Source organism: Columba livia, chromosome 3 (assembly GCF_036013475.1).
Source record: "Columba livia isolate bColLiv1 breed racing homer chromosome 3, bColLiv1.pat.W.v2, whole genome shotgun sequence".
In the NCBI taxonomy this organism is placed as follows: domain Eukaryota; kingdom Metazoa; phylum Chordata; class Aves; order Columbiformes; family Columbidae; genus Columba; species Columba livia.
Genome location: NC_088604.1, coordinates 56,342,205 through 56,367,839, shown reverse-complemented (window position 1 = coordinate 56,367,839; position 25,635 = coordinate 56,342,205). Strand labels below are relative to the sequence as shown.

General features: G+C 41.3%; 1 protein-coding gene across 2 annotated transcripts in view; it reads left to right on the top strand.

Annotated features, from left to right (window-relative positions):
* ECHDC1 (ethylmalonyl-CoA decarboxylase 1) overlaps positions 1-25,552 on the top strand; it is a 43,949-nt gene extending 18,397 nt beyond the window's left edge. For both annotated transcript variants that reach the window (XM_021294433.2, XM_065056871.1), the window contains exons 5-6: positions 683-763; positions 20,380-25,552. In XM_021294433.2, the coding sequence (XP_021150108.1) occupies positions 683-763; positions 20,380-20,785 (487 nt within the window). In that variant the 3' untranslated portion in view covers positions 20,786-25,552. The remainder of the gene's footprint in view (positions 1-682; positions 764-20,379) is intronic.
* Positions 25,553-25,635: the final 83 nt, after the last annotated feature.

The following is a 25,635-nucleotide window of genomic DNA, read 5'->3' as shown; positions in this document are numbered from 1 at the left end:
TGATTAGAGGATGTTGAAGCTGTGGTTCAGGGGGACATCTGTTGTAGATGGGATCAGTCTCCCTCAGAGGGAGCTGAGGCTGACTGTGATCCTGAAGGAGGTGCCTCAAATGTATCAGAGTGCGGATGTAGGGGACTTGGTTCCCTATAGATGACAGGAAAAAGATGTCACCCTCTTCCAGTGGGTTCACTTGTGCTGTGTGTTGTATGAAGTGTGCTGCAGCTGATGAGTGAACTTGTGCCCTGAGAAACTGTTGTTGCTTCTGTTAAAGTAGAAGTAAAACCCAGCCATGCAGTTCTTTGTGTCCCTTTCTACGGCTTTCTGTAGTTTACCGGCTCAGTGTAGGGTCTTGTGTTGCTGTCCTGTCACTCCTTTTTGCAGATAGTCTTTTTAGCTATAATCTGTAGCATGTATTTTTCATACATAGTACATGGTCTTTGATTCCATTTGATACATCTGTCTTCCTGTTGCATTTTGGGATTCCATATGAATTAAGGATTAGTAATTTTTAGCATAAGTGGAATTGGTATTGTGTTATTTATCCACAGATATGTAGTTATTTGAATGAGTTCGAACACTATATTCTTCCGATCCTTTACTATAGATATGGTTTGCTTGACTCCTTTTGTAATTTCTAGAAGACTAAAAGCATGAATTTCGGTTACAAAACTCTCTTATGTAGATTGCCTTTGATCAGTGTTGCGCTAGTCCAAGGAAAAGCGATTGGAGGAGGAGCAGAACTTACCACAGCATGTGATTTCAGGTAAGACTGACAATTTGAGTAGCTGTCATGTTGGGCTGATGGTTTAATGCCTGCACCTATGAAATGTGGGGAGCTTGAGGTACCACTTCTACCAGGAGTCAGGGCCCCAAATTCAAAGGCGTTTGGAACTGGGCTTTGTCAGCAGACATCACAGGAAAAAGGTTTGGGTTTCCTGGTAGTACAGAGGAAAGATTATTTACTGTCAATTATACAGTTTTGATCACTGTATAAAACAAAAGCAGTGAGGAGCATTAGCAACTGACTGTGTCATGGACCCAATGGATTAGAGTTCTCACCCCTGACTGAGAGGTAGGAGGACTGCAAAATTGTATACCCCCTTTATCTCTTTATGCAGCTGTCACAAGTAAAAATAAATAAATAAAACTCCATTAGTCTGGTATTTTGTGTTCTGTGTTTATTATTTATAACACAACTTTGTGCTGTGTGGTTTTTGAAATGAGTTTGAGATGCAGAGGAAAGAAAATGAGGTTCTGTCCTTGTTTTTTTTCCATGCGGGTGCAGGAATTTGCCAGCATGAAACAACTAGTGAAAACCAGAAGGCTTTAATTAAACAGGCCGAATGCAGAACAGGAACTGGGAGAAACTAAAATAATAAAATGTCACTTTATTTAAACAGTTGCTAATGTGCAAACAGCCTACAGATGTAACAGGACAAGTGCTGCACACAGCCTCTCCGAAAATGAAGAGCTTTTAGTGGAGTTTTTATCCAAGAGAAGGAAATGTGCTCTTTAAGTGGACCTCAGTGCCTGAAGTGGGAAAGGGCTTGTCCAGAACACGCTGAAAGTACTTATTCTATATTCAAAATAATTCAATATAGAATATATTCAGAAGTAATATTAAGCAAAGCAAACTAGGGCGTTACACTGGTGTTCCAGGTATTGGGAACAGGCTTTGGGGAGAGGAGATGGCACCTTCATTGTCTGAGCCACTGGGAAGCCATCCTTCTTGGCTTTGAAACCAGACGGGGAGCTTTCTTCATCTCTGCACAGCAGGGGGTGAACTGGAACCCCAGCTCTGAGGCCTCTGAGCACAGGCTGTGTTGTAAATGCCAAGTAAACGTGCACAGAGGTGCCGTGTCTGACAGCTGCAGCGCTGACAGGAGGATGCACCAGGGACACGTAGCAGACCTTCCTCTGTCTGTGGGTCCATTGACAGACAGTGAATCCTGTTATCCCTGAAGAGGAGTTTAGGGAAGGTGAACATAATGAAATAGAAATCTTTTGGCTTTCTAAAATATGTACTCTCTCTACTTCAGCTATGTTGTTCGACATGCTGTGTAATTATAGTCACTGTCAAGTAGCTCTTATTTGCATGAATTGAGCAGCTGCAATTCCTCTGATGTACTGCCATAATTTTCATAATAACTACAGCTGTTGATCCATCTTCCATTACTTTGTAACACACCCATCCAGTGCAACTAAATAATAGCAATTCAGGAGCAGCAAATGGGACTTAATTAATAACAACAACAAGATAGAGAAACATACTCTGTGCTGCTATTGCTCCTGAATTTGAGAATTTTGATACTGGAGGACAAAAGCTGGGGTTTTTTTGAGGACTATGAGTAGATATTAGTGGAACAGGTATTCTGTCCTGAGTCACTAGATGCCAAAAGAGGAAGTTGGGAACAAAAATCAAAGAGATTTGTTTTCTTCCTTGAATAAGCTGTTTAGATTTTTTTTTTTTTTGAATTAATTTTTTCTAAGAACAGAATGAGTGAATTGTGGCCACTTTTAATTAAAAATTTTCAAATCTACTTGTGTTTTTCACAGTTACTGCATAAACTACCAAAGTGCTTGGTATTGGCCGGAAATATTTTCTTATTTTGATCTCTGCCAGTTTGTACTACGTTAACTACGCTCCTATTGTCGAAGCGATTCGCTTGAACCAAAACGGCTTGCGTACCTTCTCTGAAATGTGCTCTGGCAGTGTGATGCACATCTCTACTGAAGCAGAGGTGTGGACAAATCCAATTTTAAGGTAGCTGAGGTGGTTGAAGTTATTAGTAATATCTTAAACCATCTTCCAGTGGCAGTTCTTGTGTTGTGTCTTACTCTCTTTTAAGCCAACTCAATTAATATAGGATTACAGAGTGCTTGTATGAACTCTGGCATATTTATTGACGATGTAAGGGCAGTGATGAGAAGTGAAAGCATCTTAGGTCTCTCCAATTTTGATCTGGAGGAAGAGGTCTTCTCAAATCATCTTCAGTCTTACATGCTTTATGGATTGTTGCAATATGACTCTCCGTAAGAAGCAACATCCTTACAAATATCATAAACATATGATTAGAAAAAAAAAATCATTGTCCAGACAAGTGCAAGGTGATTAAAATCCTTTCAGACTTTTTCTTATATGAAAATTGAGAAGTGAAGGATTCTGACACTCTAATTATTTTTCCCAATTATATTTCTGTAAAACTGAGTGATGTAAAACCATGCAGGTGTGAAATGTGTTTGGACAGCTGAGCTTTCTAGTACAGTTTCAAGAAACCCAGACTTTTTTTGAGGTGCCATAGCTGAATATTCTCTCTGAGCCTGTGGACATGGTTTGTTGGTTCTGCTGCCAAATGTCAGCGTATGTTGCAATTCTTCATGTCGCTGCAGCCGTTTCAGTGAAGTGCACAAATGACTGCGGTGTTGGATTCAGTTATGCCATTTTACAAGCAATTGAAATGAAGTATGTGTTCTGAGTCCCCTGTATGCAGAAACTTGAAGTGTGTTTTGTATTTACACAATACATGAAGTTGAGGAGAACTGATTTGGCAGGGTTGGTTAAGAAATTTGGACCAGAACTGTAGTAGGTTGTTGGGCCATAAGCTAACAGAAATGGGGCAGAGACAGTTTGGTAATTAATCTGTTTGTGCAATTGTCATGAACACAGGAATCTTTGAGCACAGTAGCTGCCCTGCCAGGCAATAGCCAGAATAACGAACTCTGAATTCTGAACTGTCATTTTCTGTTTCATGTTGGTGCCTTTGAGGAGTCTTTCTGAGCCAATGTCTTTTAGACACATTTACAACTTTGAAAATTTGGTCCTACATCACTTGGTGAATGGACTTCCACTGGATCCAGGTGCTTTTGAAAAATACAGTCTCTTCCACCCCACCTCTTTTTTCCTCTATACTGCTACTGTGGTCAGAATAGGGGTGTGCCCCTGCCATGGGAATTCTGTTTAAAAGGTGATGTTTTCAGGCAGAGGATGAGTGTGCAAAGATGGAAAGCTACGCACTTCTCTTGCCATTGACCTCCAAGAGGGCTCATGGGTAGAGGCAGCAGTGTTCTCCTTTTCTTTTTTAGAAAATAAATGAATCAACTATAGTTTCTTTAGCTGTAGTTGATGCACAGTTAAATCACAAAGGGCTAGTTTCATTACTCTTGTTAGTGCTGAGCAGTATCCTACTTCATAAAAAGCAGTATTGATTTAAAGAGATATTTGCTTTCTGAGCAGACTTCTGCCCTGTAGGAACAGCAGAATCAAGCTTTTAACAAGGGCAGAAGCTTATACTTGTAATTCTTCATTGATGTCAAATTTGCCTGGTTGTATTTTAGTTGAATGTTTTCTATATTTTTCTGAAATATGTAGACATGCTTAATATTACATTTTAAGTTTTTAAGCATGTTCCATAAAAAGCCTAATAAGAGAGACAATGAAATGCAACGTTATTAAATAGCTTTTGTTGTGTGTGTTCTTGTGATGACTTGTGTTTATTTACTTTTACAAGCATGAGTTCACTGCATGAAATGTAATTTATACAAAATGAAAGGAGCAAAAGGTAACATAACCACTACGTAGATGTAGGCTCACTGTGATTGACTTTTCGGTTGTTGCTCTTTTAAAAAAAGAGGAGGTGAGGGGGAAGCTGTAAAGACATCAGTGTTCTACAGCAAGCTTTTTCAATAATAGATTTCAGAACATCAGAGCACAACACACTAGTTCCCTTGGAAATATTTTGCTGTATGTAAGGATTTAGTTTTCTCAGGAGGCGATTTTAGGTACACAAGGTGCTGCTGTTTGAAATGAAGGTGCCTCAGTACACAGTAGCCCTCTTCACTGGGCAGAGCATGATATGAATGTAACGGGATGCGGCTCACATCACATATTCATGAGTTCTTGCAAAGTCCAGGCTGACAAAGCACTTTTCATTAGATCTGACTCTAACGTTGCTGAACATCATCAGGAGAAGAATCAATAGCCAGATCTGAGAGTGGGTTCTCACAGCTTCAGGTGCTTGCTATATGCTGCAGGTCAGCTTTTTTTTTTAAACTATATACAGTTTTCCTCTCTAAATGTGTGTGCGCGTGTATGTATATATATGTAAAATCTCCTGTAAATCAGTGGCAATTTTAGAATTCCATTGCAGTCATGCATCACTTCGCATTTTTAGAGCCCTGGAAGGTTTGTTAGTATGATTTTCTGATGAATTTTTAGAAGTTTCACATTGCCTGCCTTTAAGAAGGCTGTTCTTATTTTTGACCTGGCACACTTGACATCTGGTTAAGTAATCACAACACTGCTAGAAATGGACTGAGAGCTTGTATTTATGGACCAATGTAGATTTTTGTCTTATTACCAGTTTTCATTTGGGTTTGAATTTCATATGTTTAAAACCTTCCAGGCAGAGGATTTTTTTACATAATCTTCAGTTCAAATTTACCACTGTTTGATTTTACTGAAAATGTAAATGGCAGCAACAAAGTATGAATTTAAGTGGAAGCTTTCTTTCTGAGGTTGTCTTTTTGTAAGGATTTACTTCATTCTGAGTTTGGTGTGCTTTTGTGGGATTTTATTTTTGTGGGGTTTCACAGAATCACAGAATGTTAGTGATTGGAAGGGACCTCAAAAGATCATCTGGTCCAATCCCCCTGCCGGAGCAGGAACACCTAGATGAGGTTACACAGGAATGTTTCCAGGCGGGTTTTGTATGTCTCCAGAGTAGGAGACTCCACAACCTCCATGGGCAGCCTGTTCCAGTGTTCTGTTCCCCTGAAGAAGTTTCTTCTCAAATTTAAGTGGAACTTCTTGTGTTCCAGTTTGAACCCATTACCTCTTGTCCTATCATTGGTTGTCACCGAGAAGAGCCTGGCTCCATCCTCGTGACACTCACCATTTATATATTTATAAACGTTAATGATGTCACCCCTCAGTCTCCTCTTCTCCAAGCTAAAGAGCCCCAGCTCCCTCAGCCTTTTCTCATAAGGGAGATGCTCCACTCCCTTAATCATCTTTGTTGCCCTGTGCTGGACCCTCTCCAGCAGTTCCCTGTCCTTGAACTGAGGGGCCCAGAACTGGACACAATATTCCAGATGTGGTCTCACCAGGGCGGAGTAGAGGGGAAGGAGGACCTCTCTCCATCTACTAACCACCCCCTTTCTAATACACCCCAGGATGCCATTGGCCTTCCTGGCCACAAGGGCACTTTGCTGACTCATGGTCGTCCTGCTGTTTGTTTTGTTTGGTGTGTGGTTTTTGTTGGTGTTTTGTTTCTTTTTGTTGTTTTTTTTTTTTCCCTCTCCCTGGGAGGCCAAGCCATCTTATCCTAGGTGAATGCGATTTTTGTTATCAGCTAGCCGGATACATTTTAGACCACTTTTACCATGCAATCTTATATCCTTTCTGTTGAACATACCTATCTGCAGCTGATTTGTTACTGCACAGTAATAATAAACAGTGATAGCCTAGAAAATTGAGAACTTAGATTTTAGGGAAGACAGAGCTGGACCCAATGCTGATTGTTGCTGGGACACTTGGCTGTCAGTACACTGCAGGGAAGCATTTGAGGTTCAAGGGGAATTAGTTTCAGAGGAGTATAAATGCACTGAAATTGTCCATTATACTTGCATCTGTGAAGTGACTAATCACTACTTTAGATAAACTGCCTGCAGGTATTTGACACTCCAGTCCTGATCTTCCCTACCAAAGTAATATTATTTTTCTTTTTGTAAATACATATTCTGGTAGCTCTGCAAGTTGGTTAATGTGAAGTCTGAGAAGCACTTATGTATTCCAGTCTGCTAATTCTGAGGTGGGATTATGTTGAGCTGTGGTTTCCTGAGAAGGACAGGCTGCCTGAGCAGCTCACCTTGATATGGGAGAAGAATGTCCCTGCTGCCCATTCCCAGCTCACTGCTTATCTCTGGTTTGCCAAGGACAAGTGAAGATGCTTGTGTGAGTCAATTATTTCATGAAAAAGCAACAGACGGGCTGGATATTTCATGTTCTTACGGTGAGATAAAGTAGTTTGTAAAAGGATGTAGTAGTGGCTAGAGCTAAGGCAGAGGAGGAATTGTCTCCTCTTGGAGACAATGACAAAGAAAAGGAGGGGATGGGAATACAATCTTCTCCTTTTGGCTCTAGAGCGCAGTTAGAAAGCCACAGCTTTAAACTGCCTAACTGCATTGGATCAGTTTCCAGAGAATGTTTGCCAGAGTCCCTGTTATTTATCTCATTTTTCAGCCTTGTCACATGCTATTGAAGGGCTACAAAAACAAGAACTCATCTTCTGTTTAACTATCCAGGTAGCAATATAGTTAACATTGTAGATATTGGAAGGGTAATCATCCACACTGGAGTTACTGATCATTGAAATGGCCAAATGTTTCCCAAATGACTTGGTTTCCCTGGTGTAAGCATGTGTTGCTGTGTGGATCTCAGCCGGCTTTGATTGTAAACATTGCCTTCACAATTACAACTTCCAGTCTTCCCCTTCACCTCCTGTTTCTCACTCCCCCTTTAATCCAAAGCAACCAAGTATCCTGGTGAAGATTTGGAGCCCTATTGGCTGAACCTATGTATTTCTGTTCCTACCAGGCTTATCCAAAATTGGGTGAAAAAAAAAGACTGCAGACTGTTTGAACCTGTAAACCTCGGTTGCTTCAGCTTCCTACATCTTCCTGCATTCTGTAGTTAGTAAGAAATTAACTGCTACTGGTGTAACTCAATAGTCACAGTAAGAATAAATCAAATTATAAATTCTTATGTTAAACAAATTCCTATTGTGCCTAAACTGTTGTATGTTTAAGCACTTCTAGAGCATCCATGGTCTGTTACTAGGTATTATCCTTCAGTTTTGTTTTGTGTGCTGATGTATTCATAAATAAAAGGCAAATATAGAGACTGAGAAAAATCAGTAGTTACAATTGCCTATGTGAAAGAGAGAAAGATTGTAAGTAAAAAGATACAGGGGAAATGATACTTGCGATGATAAGAGAATTGGTCACACTCTTAAGCGTGTTTGTAGAGGATCTGTTACAGTTTGCTGAAAATGTGTCTGTTTCTCATCCAGCTGGTCTGAACATACCATTAGTTAGTGATCTGAAGCTGGCTTCAATTCCCCATCAACATAACTAGTGTGTTATATTTAAAAATTAAAGGGGTGAAGCAGCTAAGTTGTTGTTTTAACGTAGAATTTTAATGTTAAATTTTTCTTCCCATTTATGCCTCTTTTTGAGGTATGTCATTGTGGGCCTTCCTCCCTTCTGTCCTCCCGCGCCATCTCCCACAACACAGCAACAAAACCAACCAACCAAAGAAACCCTCGGCATTTTTTGCTTGAGATCATTAACCTGGTATTCTGACAAAACAGCAGCATTTTATTATCGTCTCATCACCAATGCTTTCAAATAAGTGTATGATCTCTCTTAGCTTTAGTCAGAAGTTGTGTAGGTTGTGCAGATGCAGCATCAGTAGCACTGCACACAGAAACAGCTGAATTTCAAAGTGTGTCTTGTTACCCAAGGTCTTGCAAAGGATTGTTAGCATAATGTTACCATGTATTTTAAATCCTTTAATGCTGCACATTGCAGAAGTGTGATATATCAAATCCCTCATAAAGTATTAGAGCACCTCAAACCTGGCATCTCTTAGGGCCAATGTCAAGAAATGTTTTTGCTTTCCAGTCAGCTGAGTTCAGGCGAATGAGGTGATCTTTGCCTTTTTGACATCTTAGATGCCAAATTCCAAGCCAAAGTGTTGGGAAGCTCCTCCTCCCCTTTTTGTATCAACAGCAGAGATGAGCAAGGAGCGTGACTGAAATGCTCCTGCTTTAAGAAACTCTGGAATTCAGTCCAGGGAAATTTTGTTCTGTTTTATTTGGTCTTGATGAACATATATGATGAAAATAAAGCTGTAGGAAACTGGAGTTATAAATACTGGTGTATATGTTGCACAAAACTGTGCACATAATTTAAAAAATAACATATTTTCAATTTGAAAGCAAGCTCCAGTGTACTTTTTTGATTTCTAGATGAGTACTGGCATTCAGTTTTGACTAAAAATTTCAATTATTGAACATCTTTACCTCCAAGTGGTCTTTTTTCTTTGAAGAATCTGGTAAAATATCCCTGGATCTTTTCTGATGAAAATTTTTGCTTTAGTCTAAAAGGCATATCTGTTGTTGAAAATGTCTACTTGAATGAAATCCAAATAGCTGTAGTTTCTTTTTTGGTAGGAAAGACGCATGTAACATTTTAGATTCCCAGCATGAGTAATTTTTATGTGAGCGTTATTTTGGCATTCACTCACTTTTGTATTGAGACTTTGGCAGGCCGTAAGGAACAGCTGAAATCTGCTTCATTGTTAAGACCCAAGTCCTGTGGCAAGATGAGAACTGCACTGGAAATAAATGTGTGGGAGCAAAGGTTGCTGTGGGCCTGTGACTGGGACCCATTGACACCAGGGTAATATGAATGAATTAATAGCTGGGAATTAAAAGAGGAGGAAAGTGTTAGTAAGACATGGGCTGTTGGCAGGGGAGGAAAAGGGGGTGGTGCCCCATGGGTCGCTGTCGTACAACTGTGGGGAGAAAGGATCCAGGCACTGTTATACATTTGGAATGATGGGGCGTCAGTCCCACGTCATGGTTCTGGTGATTCATGCCATTTTCAGAGTTTATACCACATACTTCAGGGGAATTACAGCTCCCCAGTGTAGCTATTAATATCTGTTTTGTTCCTTTTATTCTGTGTGCTCTTAAATTGTTGTATGAGCTTTGTGTGCATTCGTAAGCCTTTGTAAAGCCGTGCTGCTCTTTGCCCGTGTGCGCACAGGGGGTGTTGTCAGATCCGAGGCAGCACCCATGGACTGGGGGCTCTTTATCGGTAACTGTGCAATTGTAAAAAATCCATGTCTTTCCCACTTAGAAAAGCCCTTTTAACTTTTTCTGCTGTTTTCTGGGCCTCCTCAGCTCACCTGAATGCTTGGAGTGGAGGCGAGGGAACGGTGTGTGGCTCACACAGCTCTTACCTGGTATCGTGGGGTACAAAGGGGCCACACGATGCCTTGCATGACAGCAGTGGGGGGGCTGCACAAGCCCCCTGGCCAGCCCTCTCCCAGCCCCCTGTGCCGTGCTGCCCACCTCCCAGCACCCCCAGTCCCCCATGCTGGGGTGGTACCCTGGGCTGCGGGACACCTCTGTGGGCATCATATATGGACCTAAAGAAGTATCCGCCTGGGAAATGCGGTGGATTCATTTTGTAGTCTGGCCAAATAATTTTCTTTCCTGTCACTTTGTTGAAAAATGACTGTGGGGGGAAAAAAAAAAACGGCTTGTCTTCCTTTAATACTGCTTGTGGAGTTTTAATCAGTCATGCTTTTTTGGGCCTGTGATCTGTCATCTAATTCAATTTTTCATTCCTGTTACAGAAAAAGTATTTTTTAACTTCCAATATTCAGCTTAATTTGTCCCTTTTAGAAGAAATGTAGCTTTTTATAGCTTGCTTTTCTCTCTCTAGCTTCTGTGAAGCCACAGGCGAAAAAGTGTCAAGCCTGAGGTAAAAAATTAGATTTAAAATCCCTAATCCGGGTCTGCTGGGTGGGTTTTTATCCCTAGATGACTTGTGGGAGATTCTGGTCCAGCAAGAGGTTGGAGGAGCTGTGTGTGTGGATGGCAGCCAGCATCACCTGCAGGAGACTTTTCGAGAGCCCTACTTCCCTTGTCTGGTTTGAGGCTGCCCTGCTCCCCTTGCAGGGTGTTAGCACCAGCTTCTTTCCTTGTGTTTCTTTCCTTTCATAATCCCTCCTTCAAATTAACAGTCTTGCTTGACCTTCTTTTAGCCACTCTCTTTTGATCAGGGAGGTTCTTAAGACATAAACCTTTTTTCACTTCTCTGGTCATTCTTAAACAATCATGTCTGGGTCTTGCTGTACCACAGAGTGTTCTGCTGCTTTACCATATTCCTTCTCACTGCTTGCAGACATTTTCTTAATTTTTCTCAGTGCAGGTTTTGCTGTGGATGAGATGCTGTTTTTTTGGGGCATGCAGATTTCTGTATCTGCCTGTTATAATTTAACTCCTGTTATCCACCAGGTCTTTTTCTGATAACAATATTGGTTTTGTGTTTCTTCTCCTGAGTGGCTTCCTTTGAAACTGGTAGTCTTGCAAACTCTTGGAGTTGATCCTGTTCCTTTCAGAGGCTCATCTTCCATTGAATGTTTGAAGGTTTGGGCAATAAATTGTGGAGCTGTCCACACAGTATCACAGTATGTTTGGGATTGGAAGGGACCTCAAAAGATCATCTAGTCCAATCCCCCTGCTGGAGCAGGAACGCCTAGGTGAGGTCGCATAGGAACATGTCCAGGCGGGTTTTGAATGTCTCCAGAGGAGACTCCACAACCTCCCTGGGCAGCCTGTTCCAGTGCTCTGTCACCCTCACTGAGAAGTTTCTTCTCAAATTTAAGTGGAACCTCTTGTGTTCCAGCTTGATCCCATTACCCCTTGTCCTATCATTGTTTGCCACCAAGAAGAGCCTGGCTCCATCCTCATGGCACTCACCCTTTATATATTTATAAACATTAATAAGGTCACCCCTCAGTCTCCTCTTCTCCAACCTATAGAGACCCAGCTCCCTCAGCCTTTCTTCATAAGGGAGATGCTCCACTCCCTTAATCATCTTTGTGGCTCTGCGCTGGACCCTCTCCAGCAGTTCCCTGTCCTTCTTGAACTGAGGGGCCCAGAACTGGACACAATATTCCAGATGTGGTCTCACCAGGGCGGAGTGGAGGGGAAGGAGAACCTCTCTCAACCTACTAACCACCCCCCTTGTAACACACCCCAGGATGCCATTGGCCTTCCTGGCCACAAGGGCACAGTGCTGGCTCATGGTCATCCTGTTGTCCACCAGGACCCCCAGGTCCCTTTCCCCTACACTGCTCTCTAATATGTAATTTCCCAGCCTATACTGGAACCTGGGGTTGTTCCTGCCCAGATGCAGGACTCTACACTTGCCCTTGTTAAATTTCATCAGGAAATTTCAGCTGATGTCTGTTTAGCAGTTTCTGCTCTTATGTGCCTGTGTTCCACCTCTGCCTCCAACTCTTCTCTTGTTACTTCATCTTCCCCTTTTTTGATCTAGGACTCAAATTTTCAGAATTTTAGCATCAAACAAATGTTTCGTGTCGTTAGGTGAAAATATGACTTTATCATTCTTTGTTCTGCATTTCATTTGACTCTGGGCGATATGAAAAAGCAGGACAGAATCACATTATAAATGGTTATTTTAAGGTTTCCTTTGAAAAGTGCATCTCTCATTGTTTAGGTCCCCTCTGAGGAGTGGCCTGGGATTTCCCAGCCAGCCCAGAAGAGCAGTAACTCTTGTTCAAGAAAATACATCTGTAATTAGGGTCTGGTTTTGGATCGGATTTTGACCCTGATTCTTAGGGCTCCATAAAATGCATTGGAAAATCTGACAGGAAGGCAGAAAGTCAAGTGGGAAAGGCAACAGGCTGGGGAGACTTGAGGTATTTTTTTCCTAGAGTACTTTATCTAAACCTTGATTCTTATTTTGTTGTGAGTGGGGGGAAAATGGATGCACTGAGTGTTTCAGAATAATTCAGTAACTATAAATAAAATTCCATATAATCTCTAAGGCAATTCGAAAATAGCTGTGAGAAAAGAGAGCTCTCACGTTGGTGAGATTTCTTAGGCTGGCCTCAAACCTACTCCTTTGACACTGAGTTTTAAAGCATGCCTAGAACACACTGTACTTGGGAGGCTCAGTAGGCTTATTTTATTTTGTTTCTTTGGTATAATTTTAATTTATTTAAACCTCAAGTGAAAAAGGTGTATTCTTTTGGTTTGATTTAGTCACTGAAAGCCTTTCAGAGGGCTACTTTCCAATGGGTTGATAGTAGATGGACCTACTTCTTTCCATTGCATTTGTGTAGTAAAGGTTACAGATTAAGGCTCATAAAATGGAGAGATCATTAATGTGCACAGTCTTCTCTTACCCTATTGAAATTTAAGATTGCAGAGCCGCTTCATGCACTTGTATCGAAGACATGCACAAGGTTGGTTCCCCCAAATTCCCTTAAACCATTTTGTCTTCATTTTTATATTCTTTAATTGTTTTATTTAGACATTTCTCAGGTGAATATTTGTGACTAAAGGATTTTCAGAAAGAACAAAGGTTTTGGGGGTTGTTTTTATGATGCTGGTCTGCACAAACTCTCTCTAAAAGCATGTAGGACAAATCCTTAGTTTTATCGGTTTTACTGTATTTTCACTTTGAAAGTCTCGCTTCGTGTTGCCAGAGCTCTGAAGCAGCAATTGCTGTGATGACTAATGGTTTTATTCTTTCTTTGCATAGGGCAGAAACATGAGAAGCTCTTCATGAGAGAGGAGCAGGGGAGTTAATACTAGCAAGCTGTGCTGGGAAAGCACAGGGCGGTCATGGCTGGCCGACATCCACTGCATTGTTATAGTTTGAGAATCTGCTAAATATTAATATAATTAGCAAGGAGTTATTTATTAAATGTATAATTGAGACTTTTTGATTTTTTTTAAAGCATATCCAATTAATCAAATGAGATTGAAAGATAAGTGAAATTATGACTAACACTTCTCAGGATGAATCCACTTCTTAATATTTTCAGAGAATTAGGGTTTGGCTTTTTTTGGTGATAGAGAGTGTAGTAAGATAGCTGAATTTCAGAAAAATCTTTAGCTGTTTTGTCTAGATAATCCATTTACAGAGTACCTAGGTAATTAGTTGATGGTGTAGTGATAAAGAGACTGATGAGACACTGCACTGCATAGACAGATTAATTAGTCCCAACTTGCTTTTTGGAGGAGACTGTCTTATTCTTAAGGGCCTATTTCTAACAGCATCTGTCATGAAAATTGAAGTAAGGCCTGAAAACTGCTCATCAGCAGCATTGCTGACTAGCTAAATTATTTTAGCATAGTACTGCGTATTTCTTCTGCAGAATATTCTTCCCACAGTACCTTGCTGCTTCAAAATTCATTTTTTTTTTATTGCAAAAGTGACTGGTTAATGCACTTGTTATTTTAAAGTGAGTTTCTGTAATAACCAGGGAAGGCTCGTGTGTTGGAATATTGAACAAGGCTAGAACTAGGGGGTTTTTAATTAAAAATAAACCCTGTACACTCTGCAATTAAATAATACTGAAAGTACTCCTAGCCTTTCCAGTAAGATTTATGGTCCTAAGAATATTTTGAGAGACTGAATACTTATGCAGGTTGTCACTATTAGAACACAATGTTGTCATGCAAGAAACTGTCAGTATTGAGGTTTCCACGCAAAGTCTCTGCAGGCACAAACTGCAGCCTTAACGTTAGTCAGTACTCTTAATTTTAGGTTTTCTATGTCTTTGTGAAGATGTCAAGGCAGTGGTTCATAGTCAGGTCACGTTTTAAAGGCTATACTTAGAAATTACTTTGGTTGTTAAAAGATTCTTGAGAAGGCAGGGATGAGTTTTGTAGCAAATTGCCAAGGAGCAACAGTCCGGCTTGCAAGGCTGCCACTTGCCAGGGCAGGACCCCCTGGTGCCCCTGCCTGAGCCAAGGAACTGGCTGTCTGTGTTTGCAGCAAAGGGGCTGGAGGCATCAGAGGAGACCACCAGGACTTGTGGTTTTGGGCATGGCAGGTGCTCCCAGCACGTGCTGCAGCCACTGATCGATCATCAGTCTGCTCAGCCCTTTTGTTGGCTGAAGACCCTTTCACGAGCTTCCATCTCCTCAGGCACAGATGGACTTCGACATTTGTGTGCCATGATGGACAGTACAAGAGATCACAGCTATTCAGATCCTATAGTTGTACTGAACCCTAGATGCCTATAGTAAGGCTTTTGCCTCCAATGAAAGATTCAAGGTGACTTCTCTTTGTTATGGAAATGCATTTTCATTTAACTACCCACTTGTACCTCATCTGTGTTTCAGATGCCCACTTTAAAGCTTTTTTCTTTTTTTTTCCCTAAAGCCAGAGATGTGGTGTGCTGCCTAGAAGATATTAATTGATTTGTCTGATGCACTGGACCAACCTGAAATAAAGGACTTCTGTTTAATCATAAATCAGGGCTTTTGTGGTACAGATAAAGGAACAGGTAGTTTAGTTCTTACTCTGATGATACAAATTCAACAATCAAAACTCTACCCTGATATGTTTTAACTTATTCTAACACCCCAGCTGACTAAAAATATCCCATCTACTGCATGTGTTCAGGAGCACTTTCTGTGTAAGAGCAGCATTTTTTTATTTTTTTTTGGTGTGTTTTACATGCATCAGCACAAGGAGAAGGGAGATTAGATGACCTGTATAAGTCTCTATCTGCTGCCCAAGTCATAGTCACTTGCTGCAAGAACCCACCACCAATACTGGGAACTTCTGTGCCCCTTGGGATGCTGAAGAAGTGTAAGGAAGATGGAGTGATACTATGAGGTGCAGTGTGCAGGTGAAGTGATGGGTCAGGGACTGTATTTTGAGTGTTGAGAAGGTGCAGAAAGAGGACAGGGAAGAAATGGACAACAGACTCTGGCTTTCTTGCTCACTTCAGGTCCGGCATGGATTTGAGAGCTGCTGCTGTGGTAGATGATCCTGGTAGCACTTGTCAAGCAAAGTTACAGAATTCTAAATTAGTTACACCTGAGCTTGTGTCACTTGCCAGCAAAGTCATCAAATTTTCATGCCCACCTCGCAGAACACATTCCATTTGCATGGTGAACGCTATCCACAGATAATGTCATACCTGACCTGTAACACATTCTTGAACTTGTACTCCCCAGCAGCATGTATTTAAAAATCCTGTTTTAGCCACATGTCAGCATAGCATGGCTACTGCTTAATTTAGCAAGATTTCATTAAGCTGATATCATGTTGATGAGTGCATTAGAAAAACATACATGCTGGACAAAGTGTATGACTGGATTGTACACCAACTTCGTTCTTCTGTTGTTTGCTGGTTAAAACAAATGTTTGGCCCTTGGTAGCTTTCTTTCTGTTACCATTTTCATGGTGTTTTTCTTTTTTCTTTAATGTTTCTCTTTGCGTAAAATAGTTGCGTGTGTGGTTTGGATGGCTGGTGGAAAGCCTTTGTCACCAATGCTGTGTTCTTGAGTAATGAGTCAGCCAAAGATGCAGGTGTGGCTGTGACTGTTGGTTTCATGTATCTGGATGTCTTGCATCTCTGTTTTGAAAAATCATCTAGTTGTATATGAAATTTTCTTATTACTTCTATAACTCTTGCTCTACAGCATATTAAAATCGTTGATGTCTTTTAAAAAAACTTTTTGCATATTTTTCCACTTTCTGTTGGTTCGGTTGCCTCATAGATAGGTTTACTAAAATGTATAGGAGTTAGCAGATTTGCTGAGGAAACTTCCTATGATGCAAGGCATAAGCTTTGCTTGTTACTTATGTCGACTGGTGGTTTGAGAGGCCAAAGTATCTGTGGGGGGAGATGAAAGTCATCTCCTGCAGCTCTGGCTGCCCTCTCAGCATGGCCATAGCTGAGAACCAGGTGCTGCAGGCCGGTGGTGCCGGTGGCTGTCCCCATGGTGTGCCAGTCACACGCCAGCTACACGGAGAAGATTGGAAATCAGGAGCTGTGTCCTTACCTGACACTGGGAGTCAAACAGGGATGAGAACAAAATCCAGATTGCTGATGACACATTTAATGTTTCAGGCATCCTTTTTTTTCCACCATGGGTTTCAGAAGCATAGTAGGAGGAACTTTTAAAATGTATAAAATAGAGGATGGTATTTGTCCATCTCCAGTAAACTTAATTAGTGCCTTAACCTTGTCGGAATGTTGAATGTAATTCAAACCCCAAAGTCCAGGAAATGATGAGGTAAGGGCCAGCACAAACCTTAATATAATCTTAATTCTGCCTAAGGAACTGATTATACGTATTGAAACAGTTCAGTAACAGGAGTACTATAAAAAGCAGGTATGAAAAACTGAGAAAATACATTTTTGTTTGCATTTTGATCTTTCATTGTATATGCTCTAGCTTCAAGGATCTTGGAAATAGTTTAGCAAAGGCAAGCAAAGGCAAGCATAGCTGTTGGCTCTCAGCACGCGTGGTGTTTGAGGAAGCAAGTGTCCCTGTTTAAGGATGGGATTTGTTAGGTTGCCTTGTTAATGGCAAACAAGGTGTGCGTTGCTGGTGATGTGACATGACAGTCAGTAGTTTGTGGGCGCAGTGAGATGTCACGGCGTGAAGGAATCCTCCGATCAAAGGTGGAGGGTTTGTAACATTTAGCAGATCTGAGAACACTTTAGAATGTAGAGCAGGAACATTTGCTGTAGCTTTCATTTGCTTTAGATAACTAACCTGAAATCGGATGTGGCCCATGGTGGCTGTGCTTTCTTCCTAGGAGTGTTGTAGTGCTTGTAACATGGAAAAATAATGTCCTTAAAGGTGTTTTCAGCTGCGCTTTGGTGCTTGTATTACCTTACTCTCTTCTTTCCAATTTAAGTTACGAAGATTTTGCTAACCTTCATATTTCTGAACGATGTTTCTCTGCTTGTTAAGGTCTTTAGTTACTTTGTTACATTAATTACATTTAATATTGTTTCAGCATTGTCATGTCAATTTGCTTCTTTTTTTAGGACAGGGAAGGCATGTATCCAGGAGCTTAATGGTATAACCTTCCCCTGGGCTACAGGAGACCCAGTTTTTAATTCTCTTGACCTGGGAGACAAGAACAGGCATACTGAGTCAAATCGAGGTTTACTTTGTATTAATCTACTATTCTGGCTCAGGTGGGGCCAGTAGTAGGTGAATAAGGTGTAAACAGCTCAGGAATAGAATGGTACTTCTGTCTTTTCAGCTTTTTTATGTCTGCTTCCTTGTGTTTAATAATACTTAATGTACTTTCCCTACACTAATTCATCTAATGGGACATCACATCTGTCATATCTCGGAAGGCCGAGTCAATTCCTTTCATAAAATAAGAAGGAAAATATTTATGCGAGGCCACAGCTGGTGATGTTCAGAGGCTGATCCCAGCCTGGCTTGGCAGCAGTATATGCCTCTTCAGATCTGAGCTCAGGTCTCAGTTGCTACCTTGAACATGGAGACTTGAAGTGAGTGTTGTACCTAATGCAGAGTGTGATGGGTGGTTTCTGTAAGAAATGGTGTGACTTCAGGAGAGTATTCGTAGTTGAAAGGGCTGAAAAAACATAGATACCTTCCTTAAGCCTGAAGGAAATCCAAGACTACCTTTACACCTTCTCCTGATCACCACTTATCTCTTTCTGTGGAGCTTGTTCAAAAGAGCGTTGTAGGGAGAGGTGAATCCCAAAGAGATCGTGAAAGTTGCAGCCTCACAGTCTCTCTATGGCTGTAGCTGTCAATCATTTGTTTTCCTTTTGTCGTGTTTGGTTCCATTATCTCAGAGGGACGTGGAAACTGTGCAGGGCAACAGAGCCTTTCCCACACACTAAATGTTTTCAACTTTTTTTCTTGTTGATACTCATGGATCAGCTGTGCTAATATAAAATTTGACTTCCCATGTGAACTTCCGAGTGCGTCGACCCAGCTTCCCAGCTGAGTCCATACACTGCCCTCAGGGTGTCTGGAACTGTCCTTAAGGCCTGAACCCAGGTGCTTAGGACAGTCTTGGGTTCAAGAAACACAGCATTGTCTTGCTGACCTGTGGTGGCTTTTAAGAGTCTGCCTACAGATTGTCTAGCATCAGATGCCTAGCTGTGTATGGCTACTGTTTTAATACTTCATATCGCCCAGCACAGCTAGAATTAAACCCTTAATAATGTTTTCATTATTGCTTTCCCAGTGGGACACTGGCTGTCCGCAATTTGCAAAGTAAGCTGAGCCTGTAAAGATGTTCCGGAATACTTGCAGAGTCTTCCTTGTGGAGAGACCTGAGCTCCCTAGGATTTGCTGGGTTTGGGGAGCACATGCTGATGTTAGCTAAAAGCCTTTCCTCCCCTGCAATATTCTGCTCTCTTCCTTTTGTCACACAGCCTTCCTCCACTGTCTCTACAAAAAGGCTTTCATGCAATCTGGCGTGTCAGCTGTTGCCTTTGTTCATTGTGTTGGGTCTGGGATAAAGCATAAGCTCTTCAGCCCTGGTGCTTTGTAGCATGTCATGAATGCTGATGGGGCTCTGGTTAAGAAGAAAGTAATCAAGCAAACTTACAATTAACAATAACTAAGCAGATTTGGGAGCACTGAGTTCCTAGAAGTACTTGCATTTTTAAATGTTTTCTTTCCTCTTTAAGCTGTTCACCTTGGTATTTTCATCATGGAAAATTGCATTGTTAGGAAACAGACTTGTGTGTAGATCTTAGTATTACATGATTTATCTTCAGAAAGCCAATTAGTGGTTGAAGCAAAAGCTAATCTACTTCACAAGTATAGATTACATCCCTTGTCTTAAAAGCAGTAGCAAGCAGACACACTGCAGAACATCACCTTAAGAAAGAGCAAGTACTGTTTTGCTTCTACACATCTTTTCTATATCTTTCTAGAGGCTTTTTCCACTAACCAAATGTGTGTCAGTGTGAACACTGTGTGGAGACAGTACAATCGACTGCAGCAGAGCTCCTCCAAGGAGACAGCTTAATAGGCCCTAGGGTGAGTTCTTAAATAAGGGAGGTGACAGACTGTAGAAAAGAAGCGAACGTGTGAGATCTTTGAAAAGAGGAATGTGACTCTGTCTTCTGGAAGGGAGCAATTCTATTACTTACTGTAAAGCATAAATAGAAAGAAATTCTATTATAGGTTGTGAGCCATAAGCAGAGCATCCATCCTGACTTCTCTTGCTATATTGAGCGGTTAGAAAATCAAACTCGGATGGACCCTCTAAAGTGGGGCGGGGAGAGGGAAGGGGGGAAGAAGCTGCTATAATGAAGCACCAGGATGCTGACAGAACCTCTCCAGCACATCTCAGTATTAAGACCATGATCCAGCCAGTTGAGAAATAAGTTTTGTTCATTAGTTTACTTGTTTTTTACCCCAGACCCTGTTGTTTCAGGCATGAATTAGCAAAGCAGTATTGGCACTGTGACTAAGTGTAATGTGCACTCTGTCTTTGCAATTTTGTTTTTGAACACTTTTTAGAACTGACCTCTGGCTACAGGTATCAGTGTGGGCACTAAGCATCATGGCAGCCAACACATCTCATTTTGAGAATGGCCGAAAAGCTGCAGTTTAAGGCAGTAGGCAATGTAAAAACTAAGATGCTCCAGCTGTGGCTGTAACCAGGATGCTGTCGTGTTGTATCAGCCTTTGGAAGCAGAGGGGAGGAGAAGATATAAAATTGAGTGCAGACAAGCTGAACACGGAAGTCGATGCCCAGATTGACCTCTGTGTGTTTTTTCTTCACCGACAGGTTGATGGCGCCCGGGAGTGAAATTCGGTTTGTCCACAAGCACATGGGTCTGGTGCCGGGCTGGGGAGGAGCTGCCCGGCTGGTGCGCATGGTCGGCAGCAGGGCCGCCCTCCAGCTGCTGAGCGGGGCTGCCAGGGTGGATCCCCAAAGAGCTTTGTGCCTTGGGCTCTCAGAGGAGACCTTGTCCTCTTCAGATGGAACCAAAGCGTTGGAAGAAGCCCAAGTTTGGCTGAGTCAGTACACAGAGGGTCCAGCCAGCGTGATTCAGGCTGTGAAAAAGGTGGTGACAGTGGGAAGAGAGCTCCCACTGGAAGATGCCCTAAGGACAGAGAAGGACATTTTCGGAACTGTATGGGGTGGGCCTGCCAATTTGCAGGCATTGGTTAGAAGGCCAAAACATAACTGACAGTCAATGCATAAGAAATGTTCTTTACCTTTTTGCAAACAAAGCTTTCACTAAAGCAGGCATTAAACTGAAACATTTAAGGACTTGTTCATTTAAACTGGCATTAACATTCCTGTCATTCACATTTGGTGTGTAACCACAGAGAAATCCCCAGAAGATTCTTTACTGTCCTAATCACCCACTGAATGGAGATTAGTGAAATTAGTATGTAAAGGTAAATACTGTGCTGAGAATAGAACTATAATTCTTTTGGAATGAGGTTGAAGATTATTTTCTTTGGAGTTAATTTTGTTTTTCTAACTGGTATGAAAATGAATTGCTTGAAATATGAGTTTTATTTATTTGCAGAACAGGTGCATCTAAAGCTGCAAAATATGAGTTCCCCAACAGGAGACTGGTGTCTTTAAGCAGCTTTGAAGGGATGATAACTGGTGAGATGACATTTTTTATTTTTTCATCTCCAGTCAGTTCTTTGTATAACTGTTGAGAAAGTATCCAAGGATACTTCAGTTTTAATGATGTTTTTTTACAGGAGAAGCTCTAACTCTCTGAGGAGCCTATTTATAGCCCTCGTTCACTGACACTAATTCAGGTCTTTAAGTGCATTTAGGTGTCTTCTGACTGCTTGAGGAACCAACTACCTACATATGCATTTGTACATTCCCATAGCCTGAACCTGTGCTGCTGAGCATGTGCAGAGCTGCTGATCTGATTCTTTACATAGAATCTAGTTGAAATCTTGGAAGGCCATGATGCATCGTGTCTGCAGATGGGATGTTCGTGACTGACTGGGTGGTCTGAGTACTTCAGCATTCCAGGAAGACTTGTGTGTGGATCTGTCTACGTCTTCTTCTGAGGATTTTTACTGGTAGGGCATATTTGGGCTGACCAGAATCATACAATAGTTTGAGTTGGAAGGGACCTTCAAAGATCATCAAGTTCAACTCCTAACTGGAAGATTTGGAACTCTGTCTCCCCTTTATACCAGTGACTGTGCAAGTAGTTAGGCAAGTGAGTGGAGAGGGTCTTCCCTTTAGAAATTATAAACTGACACTGAGTCCCTTCTTTGGCAGATGATTCTTAAAATGAAACATCTGTGAGAGCAAAACCAAGCATGTGTCTCCATCACTGATAGTTTCCTGTATTGTTGGTTAGGATGCACTTGTCTCTAAGTCTAGCAGGGAGTGTGATCTGAGCCCAGGACCCAAGTACTCCAGGGGAGGATGTTAAGGAGGAAACTTTGGGCTATGTGCCACTGACATCCATTCTCACTCTGAGCAGGCATAACTAACTCTAGATACATGAAACAAGCTCTCTTACAAGGAAATTCCTTGGATGGAAATCCATGTTCTGATTTCTACAGTATGGCAAGATTCCCGAGTTTCAGACAGTGAGGTAACTGTACATATGTTTGGGGATCTTGGGACAGATCAATGACAGGATTTAGACCTGTATTGGCTGTCAAGATTCTGCAGCTTCCAAGCAGATGCTCCACTCTGCTGGAGAAGTTTTACTATCTGGCTTTCACAATGGGGAGTGTGTACAGCTTGAAGCAACCAAAAGAAATGCTGAAGAAAGGGATGTGTTTTGAGCTGGCACCTCAGAGGGGCCTTGGCCCTGTTGATCCTGCCTGTTTGCCTTCACACCTGAAGCTGCTGCTGGAGGAAGATTTCAAATCTCTTTTTTCCCAAAATAAAGTTCAATTTTTACTTCCAGGTTAGAGAAGAGACAGGAATAGGAACATGGAGAGTGAGCAGTGTTTTGGTTTGTGCCGCTTTCTCCTCTTTGCCCCTTATTATCTGATAGCTCAGTTGTTAGTCCCTGGTGCAGCTGGATTCTTTCCCCTGCTCTAAAGGACTTCAAACCCAGGGCTCCTGAAGTGTGGATGTTGTAATACAGTCAGGCGATACTTGACTGTTTAGTCATGAAGATGTTCTGCTTTTCATGAAGTTCCTCAAGACTTAGGAGACATTCCAGACTGCCAACATCACTGAACCCTCAGAGTTCATACTTACTCCTGTCCATACTTACTCAACATTTTGAAGAAAAACATGTTGTCGTGAGTCAGAAAAACTGTGGTGAGGGCAACTGATTATGTCTTTGCTAGTAACAAGAATAAATTTGCCCTTACTAATACTGTCATTATGTTTTAAAAATGGATGTGAAAATTGCTTGGAACCCAAGCAAGACCCTTAAATCATGGTGGGTTTGGTTTTTTTTTGTTTACAAGTGCCAAGCTGTAAGGCTTATTAGTGTATTCTGTACACCCGGTGATACAAATTTTAAAGAGAGGAAGTTGTAGCAGAAAAGCAGAATCTGTTTTACTTGCATGTTTTGAACTAGACCCGTGCTGCCAGCAAGTGAAGCTCGGTACGTACACCTCTTGGGGACGTCTTTCCATTTTGATCTGTAGACAATGAGCTTGCTTCTCATTCCAGCAAATGCATTTTCCCAGCCATCCTCTCCAGTTTGTCTCAAAGGCCAAAGTTTGCTTCTAAGAACAGGACAAATAATTAACTAGTACTGAGTAAGACACTTTCAGAAAAGGTTACACAAACTCACTTTGTCCTCTGGTCTGTTGGAATTACAAACATACCAATCATGGCTACAGGAGATTCTGAAGATAATTGTAGGTGTTTGTTTTGATTAAGGATTTTGTGAGCAGCCTAATACCATATTCTCTGGATTCTTTTCTGTTTTAAAGGCAAGTACAGCCCTTCACATGAAAAGCAGCCTAACTAAATTACCATGAGTGCCTGCATGAGAGCCCCAGACTGAGATGAAATGGAATCCCATTCTACCAATTTCAAACTTTTATGCTTTATTTCATAGAATACTTATCATCTTAAAGCAACAACCAGCAGCTGATAAGCACTTATATTTTCTTTACAGTTATTAAGGACTACATGCTTCATCTGTTTTTGTTCCCCTTCAGAAATGGCCTAAAAACAAACAAGCACTAAATGCACAGAATAAATTAGAAACCTCAAAATTGATACTCCCGGTCTCCAAATTAAATGGAGCGCTAATTTTTTTATTTCCTGGGGGCTAGTTTGCCAACTCCCTCCTCAGCAAACTAGGTTTCCTATTAAGTTGTGAAATGCTTGTCTTGTTCCCTTGCTTCTGTGTACTGGGACAGTCCAAGTGCTTAATGGGGGTGTGGATTCTGCACCAAGTGTTTAAAGGTTGGATAGGGGAGACCACTTCTAGCAATACAGATAATTTATCATCTTTGCTGCTGATGCAGATTTACTTACCAAATGGGTAACCTAGGTAAGCAAGGTGTTCTTGCTGAATGCTTGGTTCACTATGTGATTTATTTTTTTTTTACCATAGCATAGGATTTCTGTATCTGTGGTTATCTGTTCTCCTGGAATTGAAGAGATGCAGTACATTTTATAGTATTTTAATTTCCTTTTTCCTTTCCATTCTGCTCCACTGTGCATTTCTGTAGCTATGCTGTACAAGTTGAAAATCACTTAATGTATGGAGTTACAGAAACCCACATAATGCAGTGTGGCTGTGGCTTAGCTAAAATTGACAGAGAATACATCGCCTACTGAAGGTAATGGTTTAAATGCAAGCTGGGAAGTGCCTGTTACTCTTTCCTAGCTTGATCTGGGGAGTGCATTTGCCACTCTGATGATTGGCAATTAAGCTTTCACCAGCCTTACTTTAATTAATTTCAGTACTTCAGAGCTGCAGTCAGCCAGCAGGAGACAAAAGCAGCATCACCGGTGTTTGGCTGAACAGAGGTCTGCCTCTCTGCTTCGGTCACAAGCCCCCAGAATAATCACTGATAAAATTATTTGTAGACTGCTTGGGCTGAAGACCCTGAAATTAAGTATACAGGGTGTCAAGTTCTTGCATTTTGCTTCTTGCTTTCTTCAACAGTATGTAGTAAAATGTGTGCACATAGCAGAAGTGTACTTACTTAAGGTTTTTGAGGCACAAAGTCAGACTTTTATTAGAGCCACTGTGTGCTAATGCAAAACAGAGAAATAAGACAGCTGGCAGCTATCAGATAGAAGAAACATTCCGTCCTCTTTCCTTCTGAAGTCCATGTTACTGGCTTTTTTCCTGACAGAACTGGAAGGGAAGCTGCTGGAGAGGTTCTGTCATCCATTCCTAGATGAGAAAGGAAATCTTTCTTATTCCATCTGAGTCTCCTTTCCATTTTCCTCACCTGTGGGCAGAGGAAACAAACTGGAGGCTGGCACAGCTTTGCCCAAGATTAGACACATCAGCCATCATTACAGGCTGGAGAAGATCTTAGAAGTCTAAACCTACCATTTTCAAAAATCAGCCCTTTTAATTCCCTTCAAATGATTGTTTGCCTACAGCAACTTCTGTCTGAAGATGTATAGTACCTGGGTATCAGCTACTGTCTCTATTCAGAGATAGATGTACTAAGAATTGGAGTTCAATTAGCTTTAGTTTAAAGACTGAGTCCAGAATCAACTCAGTTTGAAAAAATGTAAAATAACTGCCACAGACAGAAAAAACGTGTGCTTTTCAGGATCTGGCTTCTAACATTCTCTAATACACAGAAATCAGTTTGTAGCAATCTAGGAGATGCATTTCTAATTCAAGCACAAAACTGCCTTCTCTGTGCTGCCACTGTTTTTGCTATGATGAACAGATAAACAGCAATACAGTCCTTAATGCCCTTGTTCTTTGTTATATGGTCAAGTTTGATAACTTACGCACTTTAATTTCATCATTTCTGCTGTTAAAATAAAGCTGTGTGATACTTTTAGCTATCAATCATAACAGTGAATCAAGTTGATCATCTCTTCAAGATGATGAGTGTTAAGCCTGCAACTCATGATTTTTCAATAGAAAGAAAG